This window comes from Phalacrocorax carbo, chromosome 4 (genome assembly GCF_963921805.1).
Source record: "Phalacrocorax carbo chromosome 4, bPhaCar2.1, whole genome shotgun sequence".
Taxonomy (NCBI): domain Eukaryota; kingdom Metazoa; phylum Chordata; class Aves; order Suliformes; family Phalacrocoracidae; genus Phalacrocorax; species Phalacrocorax carbo.
In genome coordinates, this window is record NC_087516.1 from 48,707 (window position 1) to 61,611 (window position 12,905).

The 12,905-nt window shown below is 58.1% G+C and overlaps 2 protein-coding genes across 2 annotated transcripts in view; one reads left to right on the top strand and one right to left on the bottom strand.

The window, feature by feature from the left end:
* The window catches only part of M1AP (meiosis 1 associated protein), a 29,427-nt gene extending 27,219 nt beyond the window's left edge, over positions 1-2,208 (top strand). The window contains exons 8-9 of the mRNA XM_064448663.1: positions 834-989; positions 1,285-2,208. Of these exons, the coding sequence (XP_064304733.1) occupies positions 834-989; positions 1,285-1,425 (297 nt within the window). The 3' untranslated portion in view covers positions 1,426-2,208. The remainder of the gene's footprint in view (positions 1-833; positions 990-1,284) is intronic.
* Positions 2,209-3,808: 1,600 nt separating this feature from the next.
* DOK1 (docking protein 1) lies at positions 3,809-11,159 on the bottom strand. Its single transcript, XM_064448664.1, has 5 exons — positions 11,010-11,159; positions 10,155-10,451; positions 7,260-7,371; positions 6,932-7,104; positions 3,809-5,373 (listed from the first exon to the last, which is right to left on the bottom strand). The coding sequence occupies exons 1-5, from the start codon at positions 11,070-11,072 to the stop codon at positions 4,261-4,263; spliced, it is 1,758 nt and encodes a 585-aa protein (XP_064304734.1). The 5' UTR covers positions 11,073-11,159; the 3' UTR covers positions 3,809-4,260.
* Between the last annotated feature and the right edge of the window lie 1,746 nt (positions 11,160-12,905).

Below are 12,905 nucleotides of genomic sequence, written 5' to 3' on the forward strand. Positions count from 1 at the left end.
CACAAATACCTATGGAAAGGATCCCAGTTGTACAAGCAAGGATCAGAATAATGAGCAGCCTCTATCACAGGACATGCAGCTGCTGCTGAAGATGTATCTAGCTCCCTCATTGCTGGGGAACATGGATCTCCTCAGACTGCAGAAGTGCTTTAGGCACAAGATAAATCAATACATAAAGTTTGTTCCAATAGATTCAGGCTTCTGCATTTTCTGTTGAGCATCCATATGTTCTTCTCCTGAGTTGTCTGCCTCTGCTTCAGGTGGTGCCAGGAAGGGCAGAAACCTCACTATATGTCTTAGCAGATGAGTAGAAAGGAAACAGCTCTGAAAATGTCTAGTGACAGCTGGGATATGATGGAGCACTCCAAAACTACTTCCTATCAGCCAATATATCCCACAGCTTTCTTCACAGACGGCAGATGCCTGTCCTTCAGAGCAATGTTGCATCTCTGTTGGGGGGAAGGGGAAGAGGTCTTATGAAGCAGAGAGTTGAGGGTGACGGTGCCCGGAAAGGGTGTTCCAGCTTGTTGGCCAATTCTGGGCATGGGGGAGGATAGGACTGCATCCTGCAAGGGGATACCTTAATCCATTAAGACCTGGTTGCAGATGCCTCCTGTTCTATACACAGCTAAGAGTGGTCCTTGTGGGTAGCAGCACAGCCAAAGATCCCTTCTTCCACTACTGCACAGTGGCATGGAGCGGCTGTAACACTCATCCCTGCAAAAAAAGGCCTCGACACTAAAAATAACAACAACAAAAAAACCCCAAGCAAACCCCACAGCCTCTACCTGTCATATCTCATAGCTACTAGGTTCTTTGTTCTGTCTGAACAGAGTGCCCTGAACAGCTTGGAAGTGGAAGTTGCTTATAACCCCTTGCACCTAAAAAGCAACCTCTACAAATACCTGAAGAGTATGCTGTACAAACCTCTGCACAGGCAGCAGGCCCAGCCCAGGGACCAGCGACCAGAGCGGCATCAACCCAAGCAGGTATGTCTCTTGCCTTTGACTTGCCTAGTCTCTGTTCTGCCTTCTGGTCTGTTTACTGCAGAAGGGCTGAGGGCAGCTCCCTGACGACCTAGTGGCACAGGGAAGGAAGGCAGCGCGTGGCAAAGGCAACATTCACTTGCCACTGACAGAGCAGAGGGATGGGCACCGCATAAGCTCATGCAGTTGAGGAGAGGGATGCTGAACAGGTGGCACGTGCAGACACAATCAGTGTGCTGTTGGACAAGCCAGCGCCTCCTTCCACACGGTGCATTCATATTTTGCCCCTGTATTGCAGCATCAGAGCAGAGCCAAAGCTACGGTGGCACCCCTTCTGATGGCTCCTCCTCCTCTCCAAGCGTTCAGACCAGCAGCGACAAGGAGAGATTCTTGTGAGCGCTCCCTGCTCCCCAAAGAGTATGACGAGTTCCTGCAGTGAACCCCAAGGCACTGCTTGAGCCTGCTCACATGCAGTCACGGCTTGGCTTCTTGCTCAGCTGCCAAGCCTTACACACTGGGCCGGAAGCGGTCAGGCAAGACACTAAACTTGGCCTTGGTCAGACAGGCACTTCCCATCGTTTGTTCCTCCTTCTTGTTTTATGGTTTTGTTAGTCACCAAGTCAGTCTGCAGGAAGCCTGCTACTCTGGGGCCCTCTGTCCAGAGATTCAGCTATCCCCCGCAACACCCCATGTTTCCCATTCTTGCCAGCACACATCACCGGCATGCCTCAAATTTCAGTTTCTGATACTAGGCTAGTACAGACCACAAACCACAGATTGCTGTCAGTGGGTGCAGAAAAGCTGCGCGTAAGGCTGTGAGGAAGTCTGACAGACAGATAAACTAAGCAGTAACATCAAGCTGCCCTCATCCTGCAGGAACAGGTTCAGCAGGGCTTTTGAATTTAAAGCCCAAAATGCTGCCCTCCTGACAGCAGCACTACCCACAACGGTGCTGATTTTCTTGCTTCTGTAATTGGTCTCAGTGTCCAACTCCCCAGCTCAGGAAGGTGTTTGTAGCAAGAGCCAAGCCAGCCGTAAGGCCCTGGCTGGCTGCTACACAGCGACAGCTCACTGCAGCTAGAGCTGCAGCACAGCACCGTTCTCCCAGCCAGCTGCTGCTTGGATGCTTTCCTCCTTAGGGCTCGTCTGCCTACGGGGCTCTTCTGCAAGCCAACACAGCACCAGCAGGGGGTTGTGTTCTCCTTACTCTGTTCTGACAAGTGGTTTCAAAATAAAGTTATCTACCATAACATTCACCTACTGCCAGTAGTTTATAATGTGTACTGTATGCAGCAATCCCAGCACTGACCTGTACTTCCTGAGAAACAGCTGCAGTTGACCAAGGGCACGATGCAAACACCACGCTCCTGGGAGGACTGCTAGAGCAGGAGAGCAGAGCCATCAGAGCCATCTCGTTTCCCTGGGATCCCAGCTCAGTTAACAGGCCCCGCTAGCCACCATGCTCAGCTCCACGGGACAGAGCATATACAGCAACCGCAGTGATAGAGATGCACAAACACCCATGGCCATATGGAAGGGAGAACCCTGGGGCTCTGCTCCCGGGAGGCTGATATTGTTTAAGTCTTGGAGCCTCACACTGGAGTCATAAGCAAGGATTACGGGCAGGTAGCCTGGGACGCTGCTAAGCAATGTCCAGAGCTCTTCTCTGGAGCAGGCAGGCAGAACTGCTCTTGGGATGTGTAGAGGGACCTGCCATGGACAGGAACACAAGCATGGGACCACCCAGCAGCCAACCATGAGCAGCAGATGTTTGCTGCTTGTGCCTCTCATCCCAGGCAGGAACCACCTTGGCCTCCCTCAGATTCCCAAAACCCCGTAGGCTTTTTCCCTTTTCCTGCAGCAAAACCCCAGTGGGGAAGAGGACCCAGCACAGAACAACAGCCACAAATTAGTCCTGCCTACATCTGTGCTGTATTGTTACAGGACTGAGGCTCCCCCCCGGCAACTTGGGCATCAGACAAATGCTCAGTCAGAGTTCACCACCTTGTCACCATCTCACCAGTCTGCAGACCTGAACCTGATCCTCCATACTTGCCCAGTGGTTTGTGGTTCCCTGGGTCTGAACGGGGGCTGCAGCAGTCATGCTTAGTCCTCTGCACAGGTACCTCACAGTGCTGCTTGTCAGCTGGCTGTCTTACTGCTATCCACATCAATAGGCTGTTAAACCTGCAGAAGTCATCAGTAGCTCTGTCCAAACTCAGGGACAGCCAATGCCAGGGTAGCCCCACACAGAAGGGACAAAAAAAAGATCTACCAAAACCATTACCAGCACCAAAAGGCCAACCTGTTTTTCCCCTGCATAGGTTTCTGCCCAAGGCTGGCCACACAGCAATCACAGGCAAACCCCTAGCCTGAGACCACACAGCAAGGTGACAGTTTTTGCCATTGAAGTCAATGGGATATCCAGACTGGGCCATCCCAGACCTTTCAAGAGCAGCAGAAGGATCAGGGTGGGGAAGAGATATCCTGTGGCTAATCAACAGCCACTGAGCTGCAGCAGAGCTGGAGGCCAGCTCTGCCCAGCCTTACGCTTAGAGGCCATCACATTTTGCACCCCCATCAGCACATAAAGGTATCGCTGAGCCTGACTCTCATATTCCTTAATCCCCCAGCACCACAGCATCCAGCCACAGCTGAACCTGGCATATGCTTTTCGTCATGGTTTCCTCTTAGCTCAGTAGCTCTTGCACAGACATGAATATGCCAGTGTGTGAACGCTGCTCAGCTGGGCTGCCCTGCAGCACTGCACCAACATCTCCCCATCCATATGCCTGAGAGCCCAGACATGCCACAGGCAAATGTTTTATTCTGAGACAGACAGATTTTAATATTAAAATAATTTTGTATAAAAATACTCTTGGAGACTGAAGGCAACCAGTCTTCCATGCACCGCAACGGGCAACCCAACCCTGCAGCCTGGTCAGAGAGGAAGCCAGAGCAAGGCCAGAGCAGCAGGCGTAAGGTGACACAGCCAGCCCTGCAGCGGATCAGGAGGCAGCAGCAGAGTCAGCTCCAGAGCCATAGGAGCATGCTGGCACCTGCACCAGCCACAAGTCTCTTGCTCTTGCTGAGGAAAAGGCCTCCAGGGAAACACAGCCCCTCAGCACTGGTGAGCAAGAGGGGCTCTGCCTGAGCCAGAAGAGTCCCCAGCCCCAAGCCACCCACAGGACCCGTGAAGGACAGCAGCCAGCACTGCTCACAAACAGGCCTGGGCCCCCCAGTCTCTCCCAGGCATGTACGGAGCAGCAGCACACTATATCTCTCCTAAGTCTTCGTAGACAGGTGACAAACTGCACTCATCCACAGACTGCTCCTTCTTCTGCACATGCTGGGGCTTCACCACCTGGCTGTACAGCACCTCCACGTTGTTGTTGTTGCTGCTGTTGAGGCTAGGTTTGACAACGGCCTTCTCAGGGACAGCATTCCCCCGCCGCCTGCCAGGGTCCCCACTCCTCTCAGCACCTTTAGGGATCAAGGCTGCCTGGGGCTTGGGGGCAGGCACCGGCTTGGGGCCCTTGGCCTTGGCCTGAAAGGCAGGTACCGAGTAGTCATCGGTGCTGGGGTTGTAGGGATACTCATAGCCACCCCTGCCGTCATGGCCCTGGGTGCGCCAGGCCTCGCCCGTGGGCCGCGCTTCATCGTAGATGCAGCTGGGGGTGGGCAGCGAGCGGGGAGCACGACCCTCGGGCTCATCGTAGATATGCTCCTTCTGCCCAGGCACGGTGGGGGCCTGGCTGCATCCCTCAGCCCGGACCTGCTCATACGTGCCCGAGTATAGCGGCACCGGCAGCCGGAACTTCATCTCATCCGAGATGCTGCTGGGCACCTTGGCCCCACTCACGGGCTTGCTGTCTATGGGGTCTGAGTAGAGTGTGTCCAGCCAGGGACGGAAGCCCTTCACTGAGTCCAGGGGCTCTGAGTACACACTGGATGGGTCCTCAGCTGGCAGCACAGCACGGGACGCCTTTGGTAGAGGGGAGCGTGGGGGTGTGCTTGGGACCGTGGGCTTGGCCTGTGGCACAGGCAGCTCTGGCAGAGTCCGGGTCTTCAGCAGAGACGTAGCGTCTCTCTCCTCTGCTGCTGCACTGGGCCTGGGCGCCAGCCCCACTTTGGGTACCAGGGTGTCATCCCCCTCCACGGGCAGCTCTAGGCTCAGGGAGTCGGCCAGGGCCTGGCGGATCAGCACCACGCTGGGGCTGTCTGAATCCAGCGAGTCACAGCTTTGCCGGTTCTCCTCCACCTGCGCTTTCTGCTCCCGGATGGAGGCTTCCACCAGGCGGAAGATCTCGTTGCCCTGCTTGGTCTCAAAGGTGAAGTTTCCTGGGCCGGAGTCACAGCGCCTGCCAGCTTCGAAGGAGAACATCACCTGCAGGGGAAGCGGAAGGGTCACATCCTGCCCAGCACCTGCCAACCCAGCGCATCGTGCAGGCTGTGCTTCCTGCTGAGGGGCACACGGCTGCATCGCTGATCCTGCACATCCTACAGGAGAGACTTCACTGAACATCCTGCTCCTTCTGCTGCCGGCAGAGAGGGCCACAGCTCAGCAAGCACCACCCCAGGGGCATGCTGCGCTCAGCAACTGCACAGCGCCTGCGCAGGGGGAGGCTGCGCTGCCCAGCAGCCCAGAACAAGCCGGGAAATTGGAGCGAGATGCACACTTGAGAATACATCACTGCAAGATGCTCCAGGCCCAAAGCTGAAGGCCCTGCTGGAGGCCTGGTGCCTTATGTGAGCAACTCCAGCAGGGTCAACAACTGGCACCCGATAGTCTAGGAAATAATATGCAATTTGCACTGGGAATAGAGTAGGGTGAGAAGATGAGTGACAGTTCAGCAGGGGAAACTATTATGGGCATCTTGGGTAAGTCAGCATTGGTCAAGCAGAAGGGAAGCGATCCAGAGGCAGGAGATTCAAGGCAAAGGAAGACAGCTTTCTACAGGAGAAGGGCCAGAAGCAGCAGCTTGGCTACCAATAGTAAGCAAAGCATTTGCCTTAGTAGCATTACTCTGTTAATGGTATAATGTAATTTAAAGAGAAGTCTTGCACCAAGGCTGTGTCCCTCAGGCCTGAACACATACTCATGCACAGGTTCCCACCAGCAGATGCCCACACCCTTCCTGAACCTCAGTCCCTGAATCCGGATGACATTTTCTGCCTCACTGGTGCTCTCTCATGTGCAGCAGCAGTCTCTGGGGTTGCTGCAAAAGCCTCTGGGGCCAGACTTCCTTTTGTGGGTCAATGCTACCAAACACAAGCACAGCCAACCTATCACTGCTCAGGGACCTGTGAGTGTAGCTGCCTGCTCCCCACACCACATGGCTCCTCTGTGTGGACCTACGCAGGTCAGCCAGGCTAAGAGCAATACCGCCTGTAAGGTGAAGAAATCTAGAGTAACTAGTGTCTCAAACAGCCCCTCCTGCTCTGGCCACCATCCTTCAGGAGTGATGGACTGAAACCAGGGCAGAGCCAGGACTGCAGGGAGCCAAGGTCCCCAGAGGCTGGGGAGAGCACGCCTGCCCACAGCATGGGCTGGGGAGCACTGGGATAGAGAATGGGGGCAAGCCAGCTGCTGCGACGTCCGGCAGAAGGGCCAGCAGGGGCTGCAGTGGCCCCCAGTGGGAGTGGGGCAAGGACCACATAGAGAGGGGCTCTGCCCAGCCATACCCTCAGTGGCAACAGGTGTCCTGCTAGCCCAGGCTCCTGCGTGGCAACACAGGCGGGAGCTGAGGACAGACAGGATCACAGATGCCCCTGGGGACCCTGCTGTGGTTGCCAAGAGCTGTAGCAGTTCCGGCATTTGGCAGGGCCCACTGCACGGCTGCCACAGACTGATCGGGCACATCAGCTCCTTACCCTTCGGCAAGGGAAAGCCTGAGGGGGAACAGGCCTCAGCACGCGGCACGAGGGGTCCCCACATTCCCTACCTTGTCCCGGCCGTATCTCCGGAGCAGCCGGTAGGGCCAGACATAAAGGATCTCATTTGTCCGCGGGTCCTTGAGGACAAGGCTGTCACGCTCAGCCTTGAGCACATAAGTGCCACGTAGCTCGCATCGCTCTGCAGCCTCAGTCCGTTGCACCGTCACCCAGAAGGTGTTCACTGTGGGGACAGGGATGCTTAGGGGAGGGCAGAGGAAGCCATGTCCCCAGCTCCAGCTGAGGCCTCACCCTGCCCTCTGGAGCCCCAGTGATGGGGTGGCAGCAGGACAGGGCCCGCAGAAGGTGGCCCAAAGTCAGGGCAGTGGCAGGTCCCACCTTCGTCTCTTGAGTAGTAGATGGAGTTCACAGCCATCTCCAGGGCTGGCACCTCCTCGCTGCCTTCTTTGCCACGCCGGGCCACCACACCAGCATTGCTGGGGCCATTTCCCTGACAAGGGAGAGCAGATCAGGCCCTGAGTCCCCTTGCAGCCACTGGCCCCCCAGCCACCCTCCCTGAGGGGCCTACTCCAGCACCACACAGCTTGGCCATCCTGCAGCCATACCAAGCCCTTCCCTGCCCAGAGCCAGCAACAGACCCCAGGGTCCCCCCTACCCTGAGCTGACATGGACATGGATGTACAGGGCCAGGCAATGCAGGAGGGGCTTCCCTGGAGCTCCTGGCAGGACCCTGGGCCCTAGCTGGGCTGTGCAGTGGACAGGGTGCAGAAGCAAGCAGTTAACCCCAGCAGCCCTGTCCTCCAGACCCTGCTCCCCAGTGCAGCACAAACCAGCACTGAGACAACAGCCTCCTGCGGGGCAGCACCTGGGGGTCTCAAGTGCCTACTCCGCTGCTTCTCATCTGACTGCTATAGCATGCCCATGCAGGTGCCCTAGCGCCCAGGGAGGGAACAGCTCTGCTTCCTCACCAACGTACTCCAGCACAGGTGACATCAGCGCCCAAAGCATCACATGGGCCCAGGCACACTCTCCCAGCAGTATGGACAAGGGAGGGAGCTGATGAGGTGACCCAGTAATGCAAGGGTCTGCGTCCTGCTTCTGCACAGGCAGGAAGGTGGTGTCAGTATCAGTGCACAGCCCGCAGAAGGGAAGCAGGCACTTCTATTTTAGTGCATACAGAACTGAAAGTGCAACGCATGCACTTTGTCAGCGACCGTGTCCCAGCAGCAGGGTCCCCTAAGGGTTTGTGTGTGGGATGCACCCTTGGTGGTACCACCAAATAACAAAGATCCTCCTCCAGGGAAGCCCCATGCAAATCAAAGGCTCACAGATGCCCTGCAAGAGCTGCTTCAGACTTTGCACCATTGCATGAGGGTCTGTATTTCGATGGGAGCTGGAAGCTGTTTCTCCCATGTGGGATGGGGCTGCAGCAGAGCGTACGTCCTGCAGAAGGCAAGCTGTCACAGTTTCAGTTTAAAACCTAGCCGCACGAGCTTCTTAACAAGAGGCAAGGCCCAAAAAGGGCCATCAGGCCCTCTTGTTTGGCTACTAAATAGAACGTGGACCTGCTAAAAGCTACTGTCCTTAATGCTGACAGCAGCAGTGCCTGCTCAGCAAAAGCATCTAATGTAGCAGGGTACCAGCCTAGGACTGGGAAGTCAAGGGCCAGCTGATCTGCCAGAGCCCTTCAGGTCTCTGTTTGACTGCACTTTCCCTCATCTTCAAAAGAAAAAGAAATTCTGTTCTGAACTCTGAATGATCTCTGGCCTCAGTTCCCAAGCTCCTGGACCCTGCTTACCCTCTGGCCAGCAACAAACAACATGACACAAAATCATGCTCTCCGTACAGGTGACCAGAAATCACGACTGAGGATCTTCAGCTTTTTTGCAGAGAGGCCACACCCAGCTCCTGTGCCTCTTGCTCCAGGCCAGGCCTTTCTTAGGACACCTGCCATCCTTGCAGCCTTTTGCCCAACGCTTCCTAAACTGGCAGCTTGCTTTTGGACCTCAAGCACACAACTGACAGCTACCACATGAAGGAAGCTACAAGCACACCCGTGCTCTGAGCAGATGCTTCCCTGCCTTGCCACTGCCCTGCACCACTCCAAAGGCATATACAGTGTCCCTAGCTCAGCTCCGCAAGCCATTTCCAGGACAAAGGCTGCAACACTGTCTGCACCAAACAGACACGGGCATGGACATGGAGTAATTTCCAGTACCATGCCAGTGCCTCTTGGCCTGGTCAGCAGGACTCTTGCTGCACAGACACATTTAGCCTGACAGCGGGCTGCAGGGAGATGCAAGCAGGGACAAAAAAAGGCTTATTTATTAAGGTAAATCACACTCAGCAAACACCCAGGTCCTTGTGGGAACATCCTACGATCACGAGCTGTGCAGCCATCCATCCTGCAAGGCAGTCCTGCCAAGCACTCAAAGCCTGGAATTGGCTAGAGCACAACCCAGGGCTGTGCAAACATCTCCTAGGAGGGAAAGCAGGGGACCCATGGGGCGGGGCAGGTGCGGGCTGCTCTTGCAGAGCGGTGCGGACAACCATACTCGTAGGCCAGCCACTATAGAAACTGCCTTCGCAGGGAGGCGTTGTGCTGGCTGACCACAAGCTCCAGGGAAGGCTGCAGAGCTACTACAGGGGCACGGGCAGAGAATAGGGGAGCCAGAGGGCTGTGTCACAGGCCCAGCACTGGTGGGGTGCAGGTAGAGGCGAGCTCCAGGGCTAGGCGAGGGGGTGCGCTGGCCCTGCAGCTGCTGGTGCTGCCACCCAGGAGCCAGGTGGGTCCCAGAGCCAGGCACTGCAATGCTCTTGGGACTCTGCTTCCGCTGCTACTGTGGCAGGAAAGGCAGAGGTGGTTGGGCCAAGAGGAAACGCTCCTCAGCCATCACCCAGCCCCCGCCAGGTCTCTGGAGGGGGCGAGGACAGGCTTTACACTGGGGGAGGAGAGCCTGACTTGAAGTTTGTAGCTGCAGCCAGGAACTACTGACAGCATGCTGCCAAGTCCCATAACCCAGCTGGCTGCTGGCATGGCAGGAGCTATGGAGAGGGAGCCACAGTCCCAGGGCCAGGTGCTCTGACGACCTGGGACCACCCACGCGTGCGCCAGCGTCCCCCTCCCTGCACCACCAGGCCCTCCCGCTGGGTAGGAAGGGGTGGCAGCACCACTCCTACTGCACGTGCTCTGATGCCTTCCCCCCCTCCCCAGGGGCAGCAGTGGCCCCAGCAAGGTGCCCAGGATGCCCCTCTGCTCACCCTGGGACTCACCGGGAAGGCGATCTCACACAGCTTTGCCACCCACTCCTCGCTCTGCTGCTTGTCAGCTGCAAAGAGGTAGCTCCTGTCGCTGGTCTCCAGGCGGAAGACGGCCGTGCCGGGCCGGGGACCGCTCTCGGCCACGGGGGCCACGCTGGTGCAGTCAGAGAGCCGCACCACCGTCTTGTCCAGCCGCTTGGTGCCCAGCCGCCCGGGCGGCGCCGCCGGCTCCTTGCAGTCGAAGAACTCCAGGCGGGCGACGCCGTGTTGGCTGGCCGGGTACAGCACGAACCAGCTCCGCTTCCACCTCTGCAAGGCAGCGGGGTCACACGGGGCCGGGCCGGGCGGCAGCGCGGCGCAGGGGAGGCTCCCATGAGGGCGCCCGGGATGCGCCGCCGGGCGCGGCGGTGGGGCCGGCAGCTCGCCGGGGGCGGCCCCGGGGGTGCCCTCCGCCCGGGCGCCCCGTAAGACCAGCCCCGACCGCGCCCGCCGGCACGACCGCGCTCAGACGGGCCCCTCGGGGCCGGCCCCCGGCGGGGAGGGGCGGAAACGGGACCCCTCGGCCGGGCACGGGGCCGGCGCTTTGTCGGCCGCCGGCCCTGGCCCCACTTCCCCAATCTCCGGGCGGCGCCCGCGGCCCGGCAGCGCGCCCAGCGGGAGCGGCAGCGGGGGCGACGGCGGCGCCGGGGGGAGGGGGCGGCGGGGGTGAGGGGGGCGGCGGGGGCCCGGCGCGGCGGCGGTACGGAGACCATACTTCCCCAGGGAGGGGGGGAGGAAGAGAGCCGGCCCGGCCCGGCCCGGCGTGCGGCCCCGACCCGGCCCTTCCCCCCCCTACCCCGCCCCGCCGAGAGGCGCGCGGCCGCCCACCTTGGTGCCGAACTTGTGGCTGTGCTGCACGAGGAGCGACCCCTCCTTGGCCGGCAGGTCCATCCCGCACCGCCGCGCGCCGCCACACTCCGCGCGCTTCCGCCCGCCGCCGCCCGCGCCCCCGGGGGCGGGGCCGCGCGGGGGACGCACGTGGCGGAGGGGGAGCGAGACGGGGCGTGCGGGTGCGCGCGCCGAGCACGTGCGCGTGGTGCCGCACGCCGCTGGCGCGCGCGCTCAGGTACCGCGCTCCGGTGCGGTGCCCCGCGGCCCTGGGTGCCGGGGTGCGGCTTCCGTCCAGGGTCGTGCGGGAGGACGGGCAGCGGCAGACCGTGCCCTGGCAGAGGTGGGAACGCTGCACCCTTCTGGGGAAGGGGCTGGCCCCTGCTGTGGCTGGCTCCGCTCTGCCATGCTCTCTGCGTCCCACATGAGAGGTCTTGGCTTCCAGAGCCGTCAGAAGACAAGTCCCACACTGTCCTGAAGAGATGGAGCCTTGCCCTTATCCCTGTTACCTCTTCGCCAGCCGTGGGAGCCTTCCCACCCTGCAGCTTTCACATCTCAAGACAGCAGCTGCTGAGCGAGGTCAAGCTCAGAGCGGGTGCCGTGAGCCACAGCTTGTGGCCAGAGCCCGCAAGGCGCCCTGGGAGATCGGCACCCAGGGCCATCACCCCCAGCACGCATGGTCCCTGCCCCGTGTAGCGGGGCAGTTAGGCAGGTTTTGCAGGGAGCAAACAGCTGCAATGGGAGGTCTTTGTAGACATCTAAAAAGATGAGCTGACCAGTGTAACACACCCTGAGGACTGGCCTGTGAATTAGGGGTGCAGCTTGTCAATAAAGAACAAACACGGAAGAGGAGGATGTTGCTGGGCACGCCCTAGATATGGAGTGGCTCCGACCTCCAGAAGGCAGGTCACCTGGGGAAGGAGAGGGATTAAACCAGTGTGCCACAGGGTCAGGACTATCCTGGCCCCTTGCCTGAAGCAGCCTCCTGCGCAACCCCCGCAGCCAGGCATCCTCTGAGGCTGCCTGCATGGGCTTGGGCTGCCGAGGCCTTTGGGCCGGGGAGTGCGGGAAACCCAGGGGAGGCTCTCCCAGACATTATACTCTAGAAAAAAGAGAGGAAGCACTCGAGGGTGTCAAAGTGGAGAGCAACTTCAAAGTGCCTTTCAGAGAAATTTAAGGAATTCAGGGAGCTAGACGTGACATCCAACAAAATGCATTCAGAAAATCTGGCAGGGCTTTAATAAGCAATAGTGCACAATGGAAACCACCCCAGCACTGGGGAAAGGAGGCCTCATAGTTCAGATAATGACCTGAAACTTCAGAAGGAAGGGCATAAAAATAGAAACTAGGGAGGAACAGGAAAAAAACAAACCAGAATATCAGGGAAGCCAAAGTATGAGACGAATTGTAACCAGAAAGAAACAATATGGATTGCAAGAAAACCTTCAAAAAGGAAGGTGTCAGTAGGAGGATGCTGAGCAGCCCATGTGTCCCACTGTCCTATGAATCTGGGAAGGACAGCAGAAGGTGACAGGACTCGAGTGCTCAATGGCTTCTTCCCCTCAGGCTACACTGAGGAGGGTTGCTGCAATCGCATGATTAACACCACTAACATGAGTGACAGAAGTGTATGTTCATGCTAGAAAAGGGAAAATTGGATCAGATTGGCTGGACTGAAATAAATTAGGGTAATATCGAGAACCGGTAGAGGATGGATGAGGTGCCTGTCTTTGATAGGAGAAAAAAACAGAAGTGAAGAATTAGAGGCCACTTAGCTCAACTTCAAAGTCCAAGAAAACCATGGGGCGAATAGAAAGGTGCTCCCAGAGGCAACAGGGAAGGGGAAGAATCCCAGCAAACACACCTGTATATGCACAGCCCTGCCTGACTTCCTTC